General features: G+C 39.4%; 1 protein-coding gene and 1 long non-coding RNA gene across 2 annotated transcripts in view; one reads left to right on the top strand and one right to left on the bottom strand.

Moving 5' to 3' along the window:
* LOC121087100 overlaps nt 1-16237 on the bottom strand; it is a 45417-nt gene extending 29180 nt beyond the window's left edge. Inside the window, exon 1 of the long non-coding RNA XR_005827526.1 lies at nt 15890-16237. This is a non-coding gene — a long non-coding RNA (uncharacterized LOC121087100). The remainder of the gene's footprint in view (nt 1-15889) is intronic.
* Nucleotides 1-24725, top strand: part of HDAC9 (histone deacetylase 9) — a 278058-nt gene that overhangs the window by 112736 nt on the left and 140597 nt on the right. The window contains exon 12 of the mRNA XM_040591758.1: nt 19728-19905. Coding sequence (XP_040447692.1) covers nt 19728-19905 — 178 coding nt within the window. The remainder of the gene's footprint in view (nt 1-19727; nt 19906-24725) is intronic.

Here is a 24725-nt window from a genome sequence, read left to right as displayed (position 1 = left end):
AAGCCAATGCTTCCTGCTAAAAATGCTAGAAATACAAATGCAGCCTTCAAAATATCAGAGTATTTTTAGAATGCAAGCTGAACTTCATTGCTGTTGCTCCCTCGGTGCACCGAAACCCAAAATGCCAGTGAGGGTGGTGTGTCAGAGCTGCCCCACGCACCCTGGCTCACCGCTGACTGGTGCTGCCAGAGGAGCCAGGCTTGCTGCTGCATGGCCGCAGCCCAGCACTCCCAAGCATCCTATAAAATGGAAGTTTCTCCATTCACAGTGCAGCTAACGACTGCTGTGTTACCAGAGTTAACTTATTTCTGATATTCACAGTGCCAAAGTTTCAGCTGTTGAAAAATTCAAGCGATCATAAAGGAAGATCCTCTGGGCCTCAGAAATATTATAGTCAGGTGGTTTAAAAAACAAGGAAAGAATTTAAAACAAAAGAACTTTGAACAGGAATACAAGCTGTAAAAAACAATTACAGTGAATCTGCAAAGGGGACACTCCACAATTTTTTTTCAAGGTAAAAAAACCCACGACCCTGTGTTGTGAAATGTCTTTAAACAGAGATTTAAAGAATGAAATTGAGGGTTATAAACTAGTAGCCAACAAAAGCAAGAAAGGCTGGAATGTTGGTAACCAATTGCAAGCACAGGATCCAAGCAAAACATCTTGAATTGCTAGTACTGTAATAAATTACAGTTTTCACTTTTGTATTCTGCAAGTGAAAACAGCACTAAGTCAAGCTTGAGAGGGAGTGTAAAGGATGACCTTTTTAATTCATCCACACCCATTACAAGCAGAAGAACTGCAGCACAGAGCAGTGAGAAATGAAAATACAACACCCATCATTGTGTGAAGGGACAGATCCTGCTCCCATAAAATGGGGTTCCTGTGTTTGCTGAAGAGTTAATTGTCAAGTAGCGATAGATGAAAGCCAAACCAGACTCTCGGATGGTCTGCTATGGTGGCTGTTACCTCATTTACTTCCATGGATTAATTTTCCCCTCTTTAACTTTAATTAGATAAAAGTCTAGGGGCGGGAGGTGGCCCTGGAGTGCTCAAAGGGCAAGAAGTGGTCAAGAGCTGGTTTCTCTCAAGCTTTGATTGTCCTATTTGATAAGTGATACTAAGCACCCCAATTGGTTAATGAATGAGGGGTTCCTGCAAGGTAAGTGGCTGGGAAATTTAGCCTCCCCCACAAGGACAGCGAATATGTAAACTTCTGTCCTTCAGTTAGGTGTCTACTGTGGTTAGGAGTAAGGGTGATTTATATCCTATCTGGGTCCTGGAGTGTATCTACTTTGATTGACTCCCTTGATCTTGACATCAGTCACTTGGGCTTTCAGAGAAAGGGGGAACATAGGAGATAATGAAAGCGACATTAAAGAAGACCTTAACATTTATGTAAACGTTATTCTATCTTCAAAGGCAGAACCTATCTTTCAACAGAAGGGAGATTTATTTCCTACTTGAAAATATTAGAAAGAGTTGCAATATTTTTAATATCAACCCTCTAGATTTGGTGCTGGTCTCAGCCTTTGGGGTTTGTCTCTTATTTCTTGACTAAATTGCATTATAGTTAACAGTTTTACTGCATACTGCCTGCAGACACACTAATGTCTAGTGCTTCCCAGTGGGAAGAGAAGGGAAGAAGAGAGAGAGAGAAAGGCAAAACGAAGAATCTGGAGAGTAGAAGCAGAAGTGTAGAGAAAACGTTTGGAAAGCTCATATATTACTATGTATTAAACGTGGGGGTTTTATACATGTAGATCCATAGCAGTAGAAACCAGAACATTTAAATAAAGCTAAAATGCACCTCTCAAATGCTCCCCTAGTGAATATCACCTACATAATAAGATTTCCCTGCCTGGCTGCCAGGCTCTTCTTGGCCTGGAGAACAGGGGGCAGTTTTGGGACATGCTAGGGCCAGGAGGGAGCTTGGCAGGAGCTGGCAGCATCCTCACCCCACTTAGCGAGCGACCCACCAGGACAGCTGCAGCACGAACATCAATTAAAGCAGCGTTTTCAACAATGCTGAACAGAAAGATAATTTGTATAACTGAGAAGCAGGGCCATGTTATCACGCGTGGAAGGCTGGAAAAGTGCATAGACTCTCCTGGGTATATGCCTCTAATTCTGCTACAGAATACCTTCCCTCAGAGAGACATTACCAAAATCATGAGGGCAGCAGGCAAAGTGGATGAAGAACTGTTACGCACCAAATCCTGCAATACTAGATTTGGGAGCTTTTGCTGAAATTATGAGGAGATCAGGTTAAAACAGGGAAGACTTTTTTTTTTTTTTTTTTTCCCCCTCCTTTGTACCACAAATAGTGAAATTCTGGAATTTGTTGCCATGAATGATTGTGGAACCAGGTGTTCAAAACAAGATTAGACAAATTCATGGTCAATAGGGTCATAAGCAGATATTAAAGAGGCAGGTATGTAACGCAAAAAATCTGGATGCTGGGAGATTATGAGGGAAATGAACTGCAGAGAGTAGACATGCTCATGTGTTCTCACTAAATAACATCTATTGTCTGAGACAGTATTGGGCACGACAGACTGGTCTCGTGCAGTCAGGCATTATCATAGCCAAACAGATTCTTCTATTAAATTTACGGTGTGGGTTTTTTTCTGTCTAGCTTCAGGGTAAAGCACATTTCTGCTTCCTTTTTCTTAAGCCATGAATTATTCTCCCCAAGACAAGTAGTCAACAACACAAGCATGTTTCCTTTTTAGCTATGGGTCCCAAAAAGCTTCAAATCCATCTTCACAACATGCAAAATGCAATAGTTGTATTCTTAAGTAAAAGACTAACTTTTGTTAAAGACAGCCTAAAAGTGCAATAAACTTACAAATAGTAACTTACAAATTTCAAGGTAGAGAATTTATAGCCCAGAATCATCTTATTAACTATGTCAAGAATTAGGACAAGTATGTAGGACTGAGTAAGTAAGGTTAAAAAAAATAATCTGTGGGAAGTCTTTGTATTAACTAGTACTTTTTTAAGCAGAGGACATGCAAATAAAGTCTCAGTTGCCAAGTTCTATATGGCATGTTTGGTAACTAGCAGGCATAACATTTGCACTTTAAATGGAATATGATCCTCTGTCTGGAAGAACTGGTCATTAATACATAACCTGCAGAGCTGGGATATTCCTGTGGTAATGCATAATTTCTTTGCAGTGAAAATGTTAACACAAAAAATATATAGCAAGGATAGAAAGGAGAGGAGGTTTTCTCCCTCTTCATCTCATGCTAAAAATCTTTCCTACTCAGAACAAAAATGTAGAATTTCACAATTTGAGTGAAAAACTTTGTCAGCGATATGAGGTCACTGAACTCTTAACGATGCTAATCAAGAGAAGCACCAAAGTATGGTCTTCACAGTCTTATATACCTTGTCTTCTGAGATAAAAGGGTATGGAAGGGCTGGCATCTTGCCTTGGTCCAAAATGAAGTGACATTAATAAACCTGGTCAGAGCAAGGTAGCAGAAAGCACAAACTTTTCTTGGACAATATCTCTGGCAGATAACATTTCCAAAGCGTTATCTGTAACCTGCTAGTTCTGCTATATTCCTTGAGCCTTTTTCCTGCAGTACTTAAACCCCTAAGTATTAACCTCCAAAAAAACCTCCAAAAAAACAGTCAAGATGGCATGGAAAAACCCTCTGCAAGGAGCTGTAGTTGAGGTGACCCCACTGTGTTAAGGGGGTTGAGCTGTACTTGACTTTGAGGTTTCAGCTCTCCCACTTCCTCACTTTTAAACAAACAGTAATTTCTGGCACATGGAATAAAACCACACCTGACCTTACATTTATACCTGTGATTTCCTCAGATCCACAGTGTTATGAGAGAATAGAGAACCCATGAGCAGAACTCCCCAATGGATTTATTGGCTGCTTCTTATAGAAATAAACAAGCGAGGCTCCTGCACTGGAGCTGCTGAGCAGTGAGATAGTATCTGTGCATATATTATCAACCTAAAGATCAGAACTTTTTGATTAAAATCCTCACGTAGTGACCCAAAATCCAGACCCATAGAGCTATTCCTAAATTACAGTCCCAAAGACGTAATTGCTCACTGCAGGGCAGGCAAAACCCTGTCACCAGCCATCAGAACACCCACTGGGCAAACAGCCCAGCTAAGCAAATAGTTTGGCCCAACATACACACAACCCCACAGCATTAGATGAGAATCACACATGTGCATAAAATCTGCTCTAGACAAAAATGTTGTCTACAGAAAACTACATTCATGCTTTGTCAGGGTGTAGCATATACTCAAGATTATAAATCATCTCTGTTTCTCCACCCTCCCTCCCCCCAGCTGCACGGTGACTAAATACCTCTATCAACCAAGTCTTTTAAGTCAAATCAACCTTTTAAAAATTCCTCTTTCTTAGTACTCTAACATGCATGGGTTCACAAAATTAAATTACAATATTTTTATCTGTTTGAGATCAGTGCTGTTTCCTCCTCCTCATGTTTACTTTCCTTCAGTAGCTGACATCAAAATGTTTTCTGGAATGCTGGGACTAAATAAGTTATGCCTAACTCAATATCTAATACAAATAGCCCTGGGGAAGCTCCAGCAACACAATCATAAAAGCTACAGTTTCTTTTAATAGCTTGCCACACTTTGCTGATATAGTATTTCTCTAATCACCAATCTTTATGTGCCTTCCTGACCTTGGAGCTCTCTGTCCAAATGACTTTGTGGTATCAAAGGCTTGTGTCATTGGAAGAGGGAATGGCTTTCATTTTTCTCCCTGAAACTTCCGGTTCCTGGCATCTGCAAAGAATTATTCCAAGCAGTGTTTTGCTGCCTTGCGGCCACTGCCCTGTAGTGGCCCGACTGATGGAAGTGACTTCTCCCAAAAAGGTTACTGTGGTCAGCAGTGGGCGGCTGCCACAGTTGGTGCACAACCAGCCCTGCTTTCTCAGCTGATTTCGTCCGACGACTGGGCTACCGCAACCATACGCTACAGCGATTATTTACTGTGGGGTTTTGGAAGGCATCAGAGAGATAGGGTTTATACCGTTTTATAGTAGAATAGAGCAGTAAATGAAAACCCTCCAAAATAACTACGCATTTCAAAAGCCTTCATATTACAACAACGTGATGTCCTAAGCTTAAAAGCTTTTAAAGAAATAACTGCTGTAGGGGGACCTAGGGGACCAGAGTTCACTCAACAGAACCTCATACTGTATAAGTGTCCAAAAATCACAGTTGTGATGCTCTGACCATTTCCAGGTGATGAGAGAGGTGGTACTTGGATCCAGAGTCCCAGTTATTTATGATTTGCCTCTATTAAAGCTGGATTATTGTTCTCTCCATCCTGCTCCCATCCAATTTATCTTCCCTCCCTTTTTGTCCTTTTGCTCTGCTTCCTTATATTTGCTGCTTTTCTTTCTTTCTTTTCTTTTTTTTTTTTTTAATTATGAAACTTAATTGGACCTGTATGGGTAATTGCTATGCTGAAAAAAATAAATTAAACTCATAGCTTTTTCCTTTTTATTTTTTGGAACACAGGTGGGAGGTAAGGAAGAGGATTTTAAAGATAGCTTTTCATTATTTTTAGTGTACTACTGCCGCTTTAGCTGCACAATTGCAGTCAAGTACCCTTAGTGTTGAGCACTGAATTGTCACGTTGCAAAGGACAAACTGCTTGAAATCTCCATAGTTAAGATAGATAAAGCCAGGATGAGATAAGGTGACACAAAGGCTCAGAGAGGTCAGAAGACTGATGTAAGCTCATACAACTGATCAGTAACAGATAAAATTTGAAAATCCTGCTTTTTCTTCTAAGAGACAAGATTAAGACAGCAATCCTCAGAGATGGATTATGTATTTCAATTACTTAAATTAAATTTTAATTCAAAGAATGAAAACAAAACATCTTCAGAGATCTAAATCCTCCTAAAGCAACCTAACTTGACCCAAACCTCTATCAGGGCTTTCAGCCGTTGGTGCAGCTCTTTCGGCAGCATGGCCCTGTAACCCTTTCTTAAATGAAAAGGAGTTCTCTTCCACCCACCTCTACCCCTGGGGAGAGGACAGCCACCAGGGACACAAACATTTCACAGCTGGAGGGAGCCACCCACAAACCCCTGCTCAGGGCTTCTCACTCCTTACTTTCTCATTAAAATACAAAGATTAGGTGATACAACTCACACCTCTGGTTTAGCCACCAACCACACTGTTCACCCCAGGCTTCCTCCATGGGAACGCATTGCCTACAACTGCACCCACAGCCCTTATTCTCTCTCCGGCAGGGTTATGCAGGCACAAATAGATGCCTGTGATGCAAATGCCTATAAACAGCAGAGATTAATTTACCAGCTAGGCTTTGCCTCAGATGTTCCTCAGGTCCTTTAGGTTAAGATTCAATGGGCCTACCATCTCAATGCCTTCAGATGGCAGCTACTCATAAATTAGCGCAATGTTTTTCTTCCTGCCACGTGAAGTTGGAGTGTGTTATTTCCACTGTAACAAGAAGAATTTTGCTCTTTGCAATCATTGCATGATTGCATGTAGCAAAACTGTTTTCAAGAGGGGTTGGCCTTGCTAGCTTGGCTAACTTCATGTAACACTTTTTCTACTGAAATAATATGCTGAATCTCCAAGTGTTACAGATATTACTCCAGAAATACGGCCAGCTCTGAAAGGGAGCTCAGTAAATGTTGGCTGGTACACACAAAAATGTGCTACAGATTACATGAAGTAGCAGATGCTTCCATCTGAATTTCTACTGAATCTAAATTTCCAAAGCATTATCTGGGGTTTTGTATCAGAACCAGTTCCTGGATGTACCTAAAATCAGGAGAAATCTCCAGCTAATTAATAAGTTTATATAAAACATGTTAGAAGTCTGGCAACTTCATGATCCCTCCCCCAACAAGAGCAAAATCCTAGAACTTCTTTAGAATGTAACATATAGAATGTATTATACCAGCATTGGACAATATTGCTGTATGACAGCAACAATCATCATTAAATCCAAGTTTAAAAGAAGAATTAAGAAGACCCTGGTCATAGCTTAGATTGATGCTTCACAACACACATGAGGAAAACTGAAAAACAATCCTGTCTCTTATTTCGAACTGTATAGTAAAAAGGCTTCCAAATTCTCCACAGACTGACTGAAAATAAGTAAACAATGCCAGGTAGCAGCAGTCATATTCTTCTGAATTAAATTATATCCACGTGTATAGCACATTTCAATGTCCAAAGCACCACTTAAATGTGGATGAACTTTTATGGAAAAAACAGGGATATTTCCAAAATTGTCAGAAACTCTGCTACAATCTCACATATTTTTCCCCTTTAAAATGTCACTATTAAGTGTTTAATTGCTTTAATTAGGTTTGTCTAGTGAGAGTAGCAAAGTAAAAACAGAATACCCATAGTCCAAGGAGGATCTGGAAAAGAGACGGAAGCAGCTGAGAAGCTCATTGCCTGCAATGGGGGCTCTGGATAGTGTTAGCTCTCTGGTTTGGCTAAATATGCCATGTTTTAGCATATCTGTTGATATTGCAATCAGACTGTACAATTAACCCCCTGTGCATCCTGTCTCAGAGTTCCAACAGGAACGTGCTTTACTGGGCTGGCAGAACCCAGTGCTTTGAACCCAGCCCTAAACCTTTCAACCCACATTTGCAGCTCTGCCAAGGGTCTGAGATAGGTTTTACAACATCTTTTTCGAAGCTCCCCTGTGGCCAGCAGAGTTTGCAGGCCACCCCAACAATGGTGGCACAGAGGCAGGGTGCCAGCTATTGGGAGTGCTTCTACACTCCCTGGCTTGGAGTGCTTTTGGGGCTCATGGTGGCCCTGAGGGTTGGCTGTGGCACCATGTTACACTATGTACCATGTTATGGGATCACATTTCCTCCTGGTTCCTCTGAGTAGGTTTAAACTTACTGGATAAACGCTGGATATTTTCAACAAGACTGAGGACACCAATGACCCCAAAGACACAACAGCTGAGACACAAAGGCCCCTTCACCACAATGGCTCTGTGTGGGACATAGGGATGATCAGGCTTCCTTTACTTACCCTGTCTGTCCAGAGCTCTTTTGCATCCAGCTTAAAGCTGTGTAGTGGGGATACTTTCATTTGCCTGGGCAGTGCCTAAAAGCTGTGATATTTTATGGTGTTCATTGGTCTAACTTCTTTCTCCTTCCCTTTTCAAAATGCAATACAATCCAAAACAACTTCTGACTGTACCTCTGCTACTATGTGTTGCAGTAAGAAACACTGAAAGCCACAGTTCATCATGACTTCATAATTAAAAGTCAGAAGTGGAGAATGTTATTGATGCAACACAATTGCTATTTATCCAACGGTTAAAGGAAGGATTTGAAATCAGGATTTCTAATCCCTGTTCACTTTGAATTCATAATTTCTCCACACAAAAATACTCTCTATGTAGCAGATGAATTACAGATTATTTTCATTATACCCTTTGATAGGATGGCATAATACAAGGGATGTATATGCATCATATACATAGAAGTTATTATGTAGGAAGAAAGAAGACATTCCTAGCAAAAATAAAGCAAAAAAGCAGTAAGTGCAATAGTATATGTAAATACACATATATTAAAACAAACAAACAAACAAAACCAACAAACAAACCAAAACAAAACAAAAAAAAAACCAAACAAACACCAAACACAAAAACCAAAACCAAAACCAAACCAAAATCCAAACCATCCCCGGTAATATTACATTATATATTTATCAGAAGACAATAAGGAAATGTAAGAAAGTATGCCCATGAAATATTTTAAAAGCTAATAATCCATTGTCAGACAATAAACAAGAACAGCCTTGTTTTCAGCATGCTAGGAACTACACTTCTGCAACATAGGAGAAAAAATTTCCAAGCACTACAAGATTTCATTTGTCACAGGCCCCAAATCCAGAGCATTTGGGGACAGCTATAATGTTATCTTGAGGGAACACAGGGCTAACATAATTAGGAATAAAGAGGTAAGAAGCAAGGGGAATTGCCTGCATAACTTCACTTTGTAAAATCCTCCCATGGAAGGTGGCAGGTAGGAAATCTGCATAGTAACAAACTTGTCACAAGACAAGGCCAACTAAATACAACCATTAAAATTAGCATTTTGCTTTGACTGTTCTCAGGATTCCCTCTCTCCCTGCTCCCAGGTTTCACTAGAAGTAAAGTTGTGCCTATTGATGGTGCAATATTTTCCAGTATGTATGTTTTCCAAGTGTTGTATGGCTGCAAGAAGTCTCACTCTCTTTTCTTTGTGGGCATTGCTTTAAGAAGCAGCTATTGAGGTGCCAAACTTTCCTCTCAGATACCCCAGTGAAAACCAAGAAAAAATTTCTTGGTTCCCCTCGTGTCTACCTAGACTTAGATCTATGTAAATAATCCAGTCTGGCCCCAGAACAGAGCTACTTATAATTTATAACTTGTTATTGGAGGAGGTTACCTTTTCCACTGACTGTCAGGTCCTTTCTTTTGAGAATTACTGAAGCTCTCTGCTCCTTGACTGTACCCACACAACTCTCGGGATGTAAGATTTGTGCTTTGCAGCTGGCTTATCTGCCCCTTCCTGACTGCTTGCAGTCTTTCTGCCCAGCCACCAACTCCAAGACAATCGCCAGCACGTGAGCTTCCTCTCAAGGTGTCATCAGGCTACACTGAAGGAGGTGTTATAGGGACTGCGCTGCCAATGAAGCTGATGTCCAGGGCTGCCTTCCCCAATATACAAATTGAGACATCACTATCTCAGACGGCCTTTAAAACAAAGAGATAGTGATTCCAAATGTTAAGCAGCAATCCTCCAAGAATAATTTCTAAAGCAGAAAGTTGGGTTTGTCTTATATTTAGGCAGTTCTGAAAAATGCAATTAATATACCCAAGACTGTTGTGTTTTCACTTGTTTCAGGAAGGACATGGATCATAGTAGGGAGTACCAGAGCCCATAAGAGGAATATAGACTAGGGTTTGGTCTCTATTTTTGCGTCCTTTGATCTCTTAAATATTCAGGTTTCTTTTCCTGTACGTCACTCCTATATACTTCAGAAAGATTTCTTCTAGACAGAGAAACATATCAGGTTAGCTAACACAGTGATAAGATCCTTATGTAGCATGATCAAATCAATGAATCACCTTCCAGAAATGCTACACTTGGACAAGTTATCTTACTGCCCCCATTTCTCCATAGGTAGTATTCCTTTTCCTTTTCTTTCTGTTTCCTTGTTTTTCTTTTCCTTTCTGTTTCCATTTCTTGTAATCGTAATATCTTGTAATATTTGATATTTCTGAAGATGCGAATACATAGAAAACTTCACTTTTGTTGGAAAAAGAATAAAGGCAAGAAAGGACTGAAAGACAGTTAAACATAGAAGAAAAATACCTTTCAATTTTTAAGAACAGGCAAAAAATTGAGAGCATTATAATAAAGAAGAGAGAGAGTGATAAGGGAAGGGATTGGAGCTTATGATATTCAGTTGTTTGGATTTTGCAATACCGCTTCCTCTTCTCCCTTTTAGTCCCACCCAGTCTTCCAGAACTCTCCTTGTGACAGCACTCTAGCCCAATTTTTTTTTTTTTTTTTTTTTTGGGGGGGGGCAGTTTTGAAGAACACTTCCTTTCTGTGAAACACTTCCTTCCCATGAAATATAGCAAGTATTATGGCCTCTTATGAACTGTACTATGCATTTGGAGGGCCAAGATTTGCTCAAGGAATGAGAAACTGGAGAATTTATTTTGCAGTCTGTGTTATATAATTAGTGCTAGGCTAGAACATGCTGTTCTCGACATTTCTTTTTAACCCTCTAGCTGTTCCTAAATCAGCAGACATAAGCTTCCCTCCCTCACCTGCTTTTCAATCTGCCCATTCTGGTAGTTCTACTTGTTAAAAGCAGCAAAACCTATGCTGAGAGGCATATAGTAGGAAAGTCCCTAGTTTCAAGAAATATTTAAAAGTAATCTTTACATGTTCAGTTCAATTTTGTTCAAATTACAAGTAATCTAATTTTATACAAAATAAAATGAAAAAAAAAGTACAATAAGCTGTACTTGTTTGTTGCAGAAATATATTTATCCTAGAAATATACAGAGCATTCTGCAAGTACACAGAATATTTCACAGGTATATAGAACAGACCTGAAAAGATTTATTTTGTGATAATTTCTTTTTTTCCATCCACAGCATCCTTCCTATATCCAGAGCCTACATTTTTTATTCTCAAATTATATCACCATTTAACTATATATTACTATTTCTCTGTGTATTAAGGTCAATGAAGAGCTGAGCACCACAGAAAGAAAAATATTTTTAAATACTTTGTGATATTTGCAAATGTGTGTGTACACATACATATTTTTTTAAGAAACTGTATAACTCTTACTAAAAATATGTTGGAGAAAGGATGTCTGCTGGCATTTTAAGTACACTAAAGTAAGGTGTGAGATTTGGTAACACATCTCTGAAATCTTCAGAGAGGCAGAAGTCCTCCAGCAAAGGTCTGGTATCAATCAGGTCACAACTCTGCTGTCACACAGGCAGCAACATAAATGAATGGTTTGTGTGGAAGAGCTCTGGTGTGGGCAATGGCAGTACACACACTTGCTGGAGTTTATGCATTATATACAGTCATCTACAGGGGTGATCTACAGAGAGATAACAGAGTTGGTGAAACACCTTGGTTATGGCTCTTATATTTGCTGACCATTGGTTCATTGATGCTCCCTGTTCTGACCTCACGTACCTCCATGCAAGAGAGAAGGTGTCCATAGAGGGCTTCCATACACCCTCCTGATTTTATGCTTAGACACCAATGTGTTACTGTGCATGGACCTATATATATTGAAGAGCAGGGTTCCCCAAGGTTTCCTCTTTATACATCACACCCAAGTAGTTTCCATCAGTTCTATAATAAATCCTGAACTCAGTAGAGTTGACTATAAACCCAAAGCAGGATCTATTGAAGCATGCAGAAAACACAAATCTTCAGCTGGGATGCTGCTGAATTTAGCCTGGAGAATATTATTTTTATGCATGAAGGCCAAACTAATGACTCTTCACTTAAAAAGAAACCATACGAGTCTGCTAAAAAATACAGTTCCAATGAACAGCAGAAAAATAGAAGTGGTTGAAATGATCTGCATAAAGTAATACCAAACTGATTTGCCAATACTGTTGAAGAGAGTTGGGTGATATTTCCCAGAACAATGAAACAGGTGGGACGTGATTTTTCATTAATTAGTTTTGGCCAGCTATCAGTTTAACTGAATGACTGCTGGAAAGCTGCTAGGATTAGGTGATTGTAACCATTAAATGCCATTATAAAGCCTATATATTCTTCACATCAAAGTGAAAGAAGCAAATACCTGTTAATACTGAAAATTAGGGCAAGACTTGTGAACAACTGTATTTTCACATTAGTATTTTATTTCTGCACTTCTCTGTATTCTTTTTTTGGAAGCACCAAATGACTTCAGGAAAGTCTTGTGGTATTTCTAGTAAAAGTAATGAAGTAACAGGAATCCTCTGAAGAGGTGGGTTTAAAAAAAAAAAAAAAAAAAAAGAAGCAACACAATAGATGTTCAGATGGTCCCTTTCTCCACTTCGTTGAACCCCAAATTATTCATATATTTGTATTAAATCTCCAAGAGAGTCAGAAAGTAAGGAAAAGATTCAGCTGGGAGTGCAAGCTTTTGAGGAGGTGCTGCATTCTCTTTGGATGTGTGCTGTGCACACCGTAGAGTCAGCACTTTAGCAGAAGTGACAGAAGTCGAGTACCTGCCAACGTCAGGAGTAGAGAAGGCAGGTCTCACAGGAGCAGGAACTAGGAGTGAAACCAGCAGCTCAGCTGGACTCTTGGAATTTCCTTCCACTAGTAGTGCTCTCTCCTTAAGACCCTCCTTGCTGTCACTCCCAGACACCATTTCCCATCACTCTTTTCTTCTTAATTATGCCAGGCTTCAACTTAATGACTGCCTGGGTCATATTCCTTCACAAAGATAGCTGAAAACTTTTCAGCCCACGTGGCCATCTTGATTCCTCACCTACATTGGACCAGGATGATTCATGTTTAGATGCTCAGATTTTTGGAAACTCTCCATGCAAGGAAGGTAATTTTTTATTATCTCTCCCTTTGAAATTGCAGGTCAGCAGCTCACCCACCTCCCTCTTCAACAGTAGGGGTAAAAGGTAGGGTCCTGACCCTCCTGTTATCTCCTACAACCAGAGGCAAGGGGTGTGACCCCAGCCCTGACTTGCACATTTGGTCTTGCAAGCCAAGGCAGGGAACGCATCCTCTCCTACAGGGCTTGATGAAGGAGCACACTCATGGCACCCCATTAATAGTCTTTGCCCTTCCCCTATTCCTTGGCTAACTAGACAAAAACGTTGTCATTTTAATAACATGTTTTGCCATCCAAAGGTGCTCCTGCCCTAGAAGGGAAGGGTGACGGGAGAGGGGCAGAAACCTCTGTAGCAACAGTTTTGCTGCTGCAGAAACAGAGGGGGAAAAGCTGGATGAGGGTGATGACCATGACCTGGGCAGCCACCGTAGTAATGCCACACCAAGTACTAAGCTCTGCCTTGACAGCAGCTGGAATAAACCTTTCCAAAGTGCTCCAGAAGGCAAGCGAAGGGCAGAGGGCATGGGGGCATTTTGCTGTGAACAGCAGTTTGCTGCCCAAGGCAAGTCTTCTCTGCCTAGGACTCTGTGTAGTTCATCCCATTGCTCTGTTGGCTGTACCCAACATTCAGCTGATAAGGCTTCATTTCTGTTTACTCATGTTCTAGTCAACACTGTGTTCCTTGTATTACAGCAGGAAAATAAAACCAAAGTCTATAAACATCTTTATAATATGTGACCTAATACATCCAGGTGACTCAAGGCTAGCTGCTTGGTTTCTTCCTATGCTTTTACTTGCTCTAAATACTTTTTTACTAGTCAATGTATGTGTCTGTATCCATACTTGCTATTTATTTACTTTTCATAAAAACATTGATTCTGAATTTGTAACTGACTATTTCAGACGGTGATGCTGATTTTTCCTGAAAGTGATGGCCATGGAAGTTTGTGGCTTTACATGTGGTTTTGTCAAGAATAGTACCACTAGGGTTTCTTGGTCACATGTTTTCTCCAAGTGACAGAGCAGTTTAAAAGATCTCTCAACATATTTGCTTTCAGGGATCTCTCAGACTAATTTCTATTTGAGGTTGTACAGATTGACAGAGATAAGCCATTCCTGCACTTTCACATTTGTTCACACAAGTACTTTCAGAAAAACTCATGACTGCTTTTTACTGAGTTCCTGAGGGCAACTAGTTATAGTTTTGTTTGAGGCCAGTAGGCAGAACAGTAGTTCACAAAACTCCTGGGTCAAAAGTGCTACAACTTCTGCTTACCTACAGCTCTTTTTTCCCCAATACTCCTTGTTTAGGAAGTCATTGTTATCCAGGTTTTTCTGCCCCTGTCACTTCTAGGGATAACTAAGATCAATCCTATTAATATTTTCCGTGAGGTCCATGATTTCCGAAGCACTGTTAACTAGCTACATCTGAACTGTATGAGAGGTTTCTGGGTGCCTAGAATTTCTGACTGACTCATACTTTGGATGATGTTGCCTTGGTTTGGGCCAAGGCTGCCATCATAGGGACCTTAAAGTAGGACTTAGTCTGTTTGCTGCAAGCAAAATCCTTTTTGCTGGATGCAGCCGCTGGCCTGGACATCCCTTGGATGCATTCAGCTACAACTGCACTGGGAAGGTAGGAAGTCAAGGAATGTGGTAGGGAAGACAAGTTGTAAGACCTGAAGTTACCCTTCTCCCATGTTGCTACAGGGGTCCGGAAAAGGCAAAGGAGTAGGGCCTACAGCAGGAGCCATGGGGTAGAAACAAGGCAGCAGAGCAAGCATCAGAAATACCCTTCAGATGGAGGGGCTGGAGAAAGTACTTGTCAAGCAGCAGGTCTTCCGCTGGGCAGCTTTTGTTTTCATCCTTACTTAGGGCAAAACTTCCTCCAGCACACATGTATTTTTCCTCCTCAGTAATAACTGGGCAGTTCAGTAATTTTCAGAAAACAATGTGGAAATTATAGGGAAAAATTAACTAGAAAATAGACCACCAAAAAATGCTTTGAGAGGAAAAAACCTTGTAAGGTTAGTAGTATAGAAAGTCTTTGGGGGAGGGAAAAGGAGGGGAAGCAGGGGAATACGTGAATGATTTTTAATAGTTAATAACATTAGTACACATTTCATACTTCAGGGGAATGCAGTAGAGGCACAACAGCAGAGGGCTGTAAACCTGATCACAAATATATGACAGACTACAAGCAGTAATCTTGCTATTAGGAGTAGAAAAGTTTTAATTTCTTAAGAGAAAAAGAATTTGTACCACAATGAATAAAAAGCCAAAGCATAAACCCTAGAGAGGTGTGTGTATGCCCATGCGCACTTAGGATTACAGTACAGACCTATGAATCTTGGGATTTATTTAGCCATAACTAAACTAAATATAAACATATCACAACTAAATTAAAAAGCAGACTGCTGGGAGGCAAAAAAAGGTTTTGAGTGAACCCCTCATATTTTCTCTACACAAAACATAACAGCTTGAAGGACCGTTCATTCATAGACAACTCACCTGTGCTTTTTCATCCAGCACAGACCATCTAACTGTCCAACTGAATAATACACTTGTGAGTCACCAGTTCTCACAGTCAGAGAAATAAGGAAGTAGCTCTCATTAAAATCCTCAAATATACAAAACATTGAGCACCAGAACGTACAAATCATACATCTACATGAAAGTAGTATTCACACCAACCCAAATCAATTCCAGCTCCTCCTAAACAAATCTTACAGCAATACTAAAAAGAGAACAAATATTTACCTTTTGTGCCTCCAAAAGGGTCATCTTTTCTTTAGATACTGATTCTAAAAACCTTCTTCAAAATAATTACTGAGGGCCTGAGCTGGTTCCTGGGGAAGACAATGAATGGTCCTCCACTCACTCAGGCAGAGGCCCTAATTGCCTGCCTCTACTAATGAACTAATCTCAGGCACCTGGAACTAGCAGGCTCCACGCTGGGCAGGCAGGGCTCGGGTTACCTAAGAAATGCTCCAAATATATTCACACAAATCACTAACCCTGCAGATGTGCAAATACTGCTTTTGCCGTATTGCTGGAAAGATAGACATGTGTTTGCAGTGCTGTAGCACATAAAACCTGAAGATGAATTCATTGCATTGCTTTAATCCCTTCCAGAGACCAGGTGGGTATTTGGGGAACCAGATAAGCGTGTTGATTATCCACATTACTCATTACATTAATCCACTTGTCTGTGTGACACAGAGTATCTCAAATGCTCACAGCATAAATATGTAGGTGCAGGGAAAAAAATCTATGTATTTCATGAGTGCCTGTTGACTGTAAAACGAAACCTAATCAGGAAGTTAGCCTAAAACTTTGTCTAAAACCTTACCAAGTCCAAACTTTGCTGATACCTTTTTAAAATTACATTTAAAGAATCTGGAAGTCACCAGAACAAGCCTCAGTGTAACCTTGTGAGACAAACTACTGCACTTTTAACAAATTTTAAAAGTTTTTCCCAGGCAAACAGTTCTCTCTGATCTCAGAAATTAAAACAGGTGTTGTGCAGTTTTCTACTCAACCATCCACAAATTTCTTCTCCTTCCCTGGACCGATTATGCTGATACCCAGAATGTCACATGTTTATGTGTCTGGTTTCATTTAAGGAGGGAAGAAAGAAATAAACAAAACACAGTTGAGCAGGAAAATACAGGAGAGCAAGAACAGGCTCTCTTCTTGGGCCTTTGACAAATTGCTGAAATATATAGCTGTCTGGCTCTTGGGTGACGTTCACACAGGTTGATTAGCATTAAAAAAAATTACCTTGTTTTGTTCATATGCCTGAAAAGTAGTGTTATTTCTATTGCTTACACAGACACAAACATGTAATGTTTTTATAAGCAAAGGTAGGAACATCTTCCTGAATTATCTGATTTGTAGTGCTCCAGACTTTGCTTTTTGTCTTCTTCAAGACATCGTAAAAAAAAACAAAAACAAAAACAACAAAACCCACTTGACTTTTTCAGATCAGAGACCTGGACAGATTAGATTTTAGATATTGATTGAATGGCAAACTGAAAAAGACTGTGCAGGTATTGCACAAGTGAAATTCAGGTCTGAAAGTAAAAAAGCAATTCTGAAGGCTCAGACCTCAGTCTACCAGCGCTGAGAAAAGTCCAAATAGAAACATGTGTGCACAGTATGAATGCCCTTTCACTGATATATGTATTTCCAAGATTACCTTAAGAGGTATATTTAAATAATATTGTTTGATGCAGACTACGAGAATACACTGCTGCACTCTGACTAGTTTGAAAAACGTTCTTGTCTTTTGTACTCAAAACTATCAGAAAAGTGAACTCAACTAATGAATTATCATCAGTATGGACACTAAAAGATAGTATCAAAAATCCCCTTGATCAAAGAATTACACAAATACCAGCTATTTAATTAATGTAATGAATACAGCATGCGAGGTTGAGGAGAGCAGCGAAAATATCAACTATTTTCTGATTTCATGTACGGCAATAAAGCTCTGTGTGAAGAAGGGCTCCTACAGGCACAAGTTTGGCTTCTTCCAAGCTGCTCAGCTCTCATACTGTGGAAGAGTAGGCAGGAGATGGTGAATACCCTAGTGTAAGACAGACAGTGCTGCTGTCACCACTTGACCCTAGGATGCAAGGCGTAATTATGCTACAGACAGCAAAATATTTCCTGTGCCTCGTTTATTGAGCACTAAGCCAGCATTGAGGAAAGTGAATGTTGAACCCTCACAAAGGAATTTATCTGCTTCTGTTCTCCATAAGGAAAATACTTGACACAGTAGCACCCATGCATTCTTCACTTCTCTTCAATTACACGCACTCCCAGCAAAGGTTACAAAAGATGTGTATGCCTAGGAGCATAAAAAATACCTCCTCTCAAAATCTATCACAATTACAATAATTAAACTAAATAAAACCAAGGCACTTAGGCATTTCAGGGAAGAATGCCTGAATGTTATGTTCATAACGAAAGGGGATACACACATCTCTTCAGATACCTCAAGGTATTTCCAAGAACATCCTGTAATCATACATTAAAAAAGCAATAGGAGAAGTCAGAGACTGTATTTAAAGAAAGGGGAATGCTTTAATCACACCAAACCAAGACACTTCTTGTAAAACTTATTTTTGCTTACTCGTATTTTCTCAATTTATTTAGTCACTTATGACAAGGTCCCAGGTGATTTAGCCTTCCCATGACCTTATGTCTTTTCACTGAAGTGGTGACCTTATATATTAATGTGGGTTTTGAGGCTGCCTTTTAAAGTATTTGTTCTCATTTCAGCTGTTATTGATGAGAACTCAATTTCACAAAGGCCTCTTTTTTTTTTTTTTTTTTTTTTTTTTTTTTTTTTTTACATGCAGGGTAAACATTCTCACTTCCCTTGAGCTGTGGATTCATTTTGCAATGTGCAATGTGCTGGGGTACTCCTAGGTACTCCCACCTGCCTTCTCGCACAGCCTGAACTTGGCTTCACCTCTCTGTGCACACAACAATCCTTCCTTAGCCAGGCCAGACCTCTGAGCTTCTGTCCCAAGCTACAGCATACAGCACTGCTAATTGTTTCTGGGTTATTTAAGAAAATACCAAAACAACCAAAATAAGCCATATATATACCATATATATTCCTGCATATATGTGTTCAAGTCCACGTAAGGATAAAGAGAGTCTGCAGTTTCAAGACAGAAGTATGAATTTCAGCTGAACTTATATTGCAAAGCGGTTTGGAAATCTCTCTCTTACAATCACTTCCTGTTGAGGTTCTAGGACTATATGCACAAAAAAGAAAAACAGAAAGAAAAAGGCTTGCAAAGTAATCCTACCCTGTGGAGTGAGTGAATGCCAAGGTTTCTACTGACTTCAGAAAGTTTCAGTCTTTGTCATGTCAGCAAAAGTCACCATCTGTTGACAAAGAAAACAGAGGAGGAAATCTCCCTTTCTTCTCTGTCCCAGTCTTTTCACACCTGCCTACCTTTCCTGAAGTGCTTGGCACTGCCTATAGCTAGCAGCAGTTATGACAAAAAAAAAGATGACCCCTAAGTGGGATCTCATGTTAAATTCCTGAATTTCTAAATGATTTGTGAAAACCTATGTGCAAATTGTTCCTGTTTTCCAGGGATTTCTGGGAACTGAGTACTCGAGAAATTTGACACACAGTTGGTCTGTGAATTTGCTACTGAGTAGTAACGACACTGTTTTTAACGTTCAGTGCTGTAGGAATATTTTATTTATATTTGTGTAGGGTCATAAAATGTATATTCTATCATATTATGCATTCAATATATTAGAAAAACTGTTGTCTTTTATAAGTCTTTGCATGTGAATCCATCTTTTCCTTTGTCAGGGAGAACTGACAGGTTGCCTGCCATCACCTACTCTCCAGCAAAGTCAGCAGCTCACACTGTCAGTGTGAAAACATCTGTTGAATGGATTTATTGACTAGGTCTTAGGTGTGAGTTGTTGGGGTTGTTTTTTTCCACACTGTTTATTACAGCCCTGACCTAATGAACTTAATTTGTTGACATGTTTCCCTCAGTGTCTTACTTGATCCCGTCTCACATTTCTTTCTACTGTGCTGTTTTCTTGGAAACAGGAGTTCCTGGCCCATCAGCATGTCCACCAGTTGCAAATCTACCAGGCTCAGATGGCTACAGTTGGCATGGCGGGATTAGATAAACATCGACCAGTGTCTAGGACCCCGTCTTCCCCCGATGATTCCACATTACCTCACCCAGACATGGACCAGCCCAGTCAGCACGTCTACACGACTGGTAGGATTCTCTAAAGACTGCTTTTAATAGGCAGGGCAAATGCGTTTGTTCATGTAGGATCAACAGACTTAAATACCTCAAATACCTCCTGCAGCAATGCATTCAGTTTTAGCCTTACTGTTCCTTGGTTTTATGACACTGTACTGGCATCAAGTCAAGCAGTGCAGCTGATAAATCACAAGGTTAATATTCACACAGTCATAAATTATTATCATTGACTGGCTCTGGCAATATAGCAACAGGTGCATTTTTTGGTGCCTTTAAGTCATTATAGCTCTTTCTTTCATTTCCCTATCCTCTGGTTCTTTTCTCCATGTTCTTGTTGCCTGTTTTGTAAAGAGACCGCCAATAAGTTGAAGAAAGACCACCACCAAGTAGGAAAGCTGTAATATATTTCTCAACGTCTTCATTTGACAAGTCAGTTTATGCTACAGCATTGCTTCTCCTACAGAAAGAGCAAAGCCGTAGCCATGACTAGAAGGTGATGCTGGCTTCAACCTTGGTGTCTTCAGGCAGTTGTGTGGAGTCTACAGAGGAAGGTTTTATGGTCAGGCCATGGACAGTCGAGTCACTCAGGGACCACCTCCTACTGGTATGGCCTGGGCTGTCCAAAGCAGAATGATTGGAACCCTCAAAATCCTCAGTGAAAGGAAGAAAAAGGACTACAGAAACCCCATTTCTTATTATGGGTAATCAACCTTGCCAGAGGGTCCATGTTTTTAAAAGCCTGAGTCTCAATATAACATTACATCATTGTTAGAAGTGAAGATTCACTTACTCTATGCACCAGAAGGGAGAAATGAATACCTGGAGATACTGTTTATTCAGGTTTCTGCCAGAAGTATTATTTCCTTCACATCAGCTGGCAGACCTTGCCATGCCCTGAAAGCTTATAGCTCTTCAGGCCATGACCATGGATTGATATAGGATGCAGTCCTTAATTGACACCGTATTCGACTGCGCAAGACAGCGTGCTCTCCCATCTTTCCAATTAGAATGTGAATTTGAAAGCAAAAATTTAGTATTTTAAAGAAAAAAAAACCTGCAAGAGATCATCTTTTAAAGCACTTGAAGTGGGTAAATGGATGCAAGATGATGTTTGAAAATGAAAGACATGATTTCTTCTTCTGTAAAAACACTGTCAATTTAGGAATTCCACTTGTTGGGTAACAAACATTCAGACTGTACAGAAAGAAATATGCTAATTCACTTTCCATGAATTTCTGCAAAAAACCAAGCTGTGTATACACAGGATTATTAAACCAGGCCACTATTTTTCTAGTTGTGGTTCATAGAGTCCCCAAAACATTATAAACTCATCCTAAAAGATTCACAGAGCACATCAAAAGTTAGCTCACTGTGTGTAGGCTTCAATGTCATGTTCAAAAATCTGCAGTTCCACCAGGAAAGTTGACTAGAGTTACAAATGTAAAGGCTGCTGTTTCAGTCTGATTGCTAAGGCTTATAGTGTCCTAGCATTTACTCGTAGGTTAGTGGAAAGAAAGAATCCTGGACCTAGTTTTTGTTTATTCTTATACAGCCTTTCAAAAATCTTTTGGGATGAAAGCCCTGAGCACCCTGGTTTGATCATAATACTGACATGTTCTGAGCAGAGGGTTGGACTCAGACCTCTGGTGGTCCCTGCCAACCTGAGTTATCTGGTGATGCTATGATTTGCTCCTTTAAAAAACACAAGATGCAACCAGCCATTGCCCACAGCAGTTAAAACACTACCATTTTTAACAGCATGGAAGGAAGGAATGGGTGGGTGGAAAGGGAGAAAATTCTAGTACAGCATGAAGTGAGATAAAATTCAGACTTTAGAAATTAATGTAAAAACACCTCTCTGCCTTGAATTATTTCTTACTGGGTTCCCCCCCCCCCCCCCCCCCCCCCCCCCCCCCTTTTAAAGACATGATATTCTTGGAAGAGAAAAAAAGTGGAAGGAAAATTGTGACAGAATATTATATGGGGATCAAAATGAGCCTATATTTTTGTGGGTCAAGAGAGAAAATATTCTTAACTAAATATCTGAAGAGAATCACAATGCTGATGGCTGTGAGAGTGCTATGCAATATATACACAGTATGGAAAAAATATAAAGGCTACTTGATGTTCATTTAGGTGGCTTACAAAACATTTGACACTACTGAGTTCAGGTTTTTCTTCTGAATAATTTATTAGATATTCTTCCCTTGGGTTTTCCTACTGGTACTATTGTTCAGGGCATTTCCACTTCTTCAAAGCATGCTGTTAGCAAACAATTTTTAGGTCTTTTGCTCTCCCCTCTGTTTAAAATATTATCAAAAGAAGGTGGCCCAAATAATGTATTTTGGAAAAGAATGAATGTTAGGGAGTCCCCACCAGGAAGACCCTGTTTTTTCTGACTTAATGCAAATTCAGGTTCTTTTGTCCTGTGTCCTCTGTCATTATATGGTTCAATGATGCCACCATTCCAGACTGTCATCAGGGCCACATTCTGACCTCAGTAATATTGGTGTAAATCCAGAATAAATCCACCAGTCTCAGTGGAGCTGCTCAGATTTACACAAGGAATCTGAGAGCAGAATCTGGCTGTAGGCATTTGTTCTGGAGAGACAGAATAACCATCTTTTATTAATATTTCACAGCAGTCTGCAATTGAAAACAGTTGTCTCCCTCTCTCTCTCTTTTTGTGGGGGTGGGGAGATTATTGGCTGAATCCTCTTAGGGAAATCCTACAGGCTATTTTTAGCAGTAAGCTCTACTGCTGCATTGTGGTATTGTACCAAGCACATGTGCTGTATGAGCAGCAGCCACACATCTGAATGACTTGCACATCCTAAATCAATTTAGATGCTTGCAATAAATGAAAACATATATTTCAGTCTTCTCTTAAGTCAATTAATCCTGTTAGAAATAAATTTTACAATAAGTGGTGTGAATATCAGTATTTAAAAGCTTGGAGCAGATGTTTCTGTCGTGCCATACTGACCTGACCCAATTAAACTGATTTTTTTTATTCAGACAAAATAATTCACGTACAATAAAATTAAATTTTTAGTTATATTCTATTTTGGGAAAAATGCTAACATACTAAGAAAGGGATGTTTGTATCTATGTCAACCACAGGAGGCATTTTGATTACTCAGTTTCAGCATTTCACTTCAAAACCATTGTTTAGTTGCAATCCTGTTAAAGGTCTTCAGAAAGTGTCATTATTACATAACACCTTGATTATGCATAATAATAGCATAGTTGTACACACACATTTTATATATATATATATATATATATATATATATATATATATATATATATATATATATTTATATTAACTTCAGCCTGGAACAGCAAACTAAGCCTGTAGGAAGCACTGGTATTTAGATAGAAAGATTCATTGGAAGAGTGGCAGGCAGGAGACACTTTTAGATAATTTTTTTAACATTTAACAAGTGTTTCCATTTCAATCCATTGGATATAACTGCCTACTTTGCCTAAATACTTCTGGAAAGCTCTGATGCATGTATGTTTAGCATCTAAACACTTTCTCTTTTGAGCAGGTGGTGGGAGGAAAAGTTTTCTTATCTAATAGTATAATGAACACTGGCAAACTGTACAATCTGGGTATGCAACAGACTATAGAATTTAAAACTTTGTATGCCAAGAAAAGGAAAGCAAGCTATGTGTGCATGAAGTTATTTGTGTGCATACTTGCTATTTCAAATAACTTCTAAGACGTGATGATACAGCGACAAAGCTTATAAACAGTACAATGAAAATAACTGCAGAAAAAGGAAATTATTAACTGTTTTGACAATGCCAGCAGAGATTTTAAGCTGCATTAGTTTATTAGCTCCAGATTTTCACCAATCCTTTTATTTTTCTTTAAAAGAAAACAAACCAAGAAACTAAATACAAGAAATGTATTGCTAATGAACTATTTCGTTTGTTAGATAATCATTTAGCATAAACTTAGTCATGCTGCACATAGGCATTATGTTTGTGTTCTCCTTAAGCTAAACGTAATAGTATTATCATTTTGGCTTAAATAGCAAGAACCCAAAGGATCAGTACTAAAGTGAATGAGCTAAGAAATATGGCAGCATAAACATTTCTAGAGCAGTGTAATTTCTGGCTGACTTCTAACTAAATTATCTCAGAACCTGAACTTTGCATCATCCACAATGTATATAGACTTTCATTCATTAGAGTTTTTAAACACTTTATATCCATTCAAGATCCTTGCTAAATAAGGGTGTATTGAGCATGTTGTTGAATCTGGACTTTAATTTTGTATCTTCTTCACTGACTGACTTTTCAGTAGCAGGCTAACACAATCTTCCCAGAACTGTGTTGGCATCCCCAGTAGTGGTGGCATATAAGAAAGAGGTTTTGAATGCCAAGTTTTGCAGCTTGGAGAAATTGGTAATTTGAGACCCTTTCAACTGTAAGAGGAAGAAAAATGCAAATGTTTCCTAAATGAAAATGGTTCACAGGGGTAAGGAAAATATTTTTTGTTCCAGATGCTTCTGAGGGAAATGCAAACAGCAAGCAAATAAACAAAATAATTTTTCAGCGTTTCAGACTTGGTTTGAAAGCCTTAAAAATTGAGTTTAGCTTGAGCCTGCTCTCTAACATCTCTCTTTTACTCACCATACACAGATAGAACAATGTGATATTGATAGCTCTTCTGTATAAAGCTATCCTGTCCTTAAATAAATGAGTGTAGAAAATTCAAAAGTAACCTTGCATTGCAGTCTAACAACAGAATTTGGTCTTGAGTAGTGAGTGGAACTTTTCTTTTTAATGAAAAAAGACTCTAGATGACACTACTGCAA

Source organism: Falco naumanni, chromosome 4, assembly GCF_017639655.2.
Source record: "Falco naumanni isolate bFalNau1 chromosome 4, bFalNau1.pat, whole genome shotgun sequence".
Classification (NCBI taxonomy): Eukaryota; Metazoa; Chordata; class Aves; order Falconiformes; family Falconidae; genus Falco; species Falco naumanni.
The sequence above is the reverse complement of the archived record's forward strand: the minus strand, read 5'-3'. Positions and strand labels throughout refer to the sequence as shown.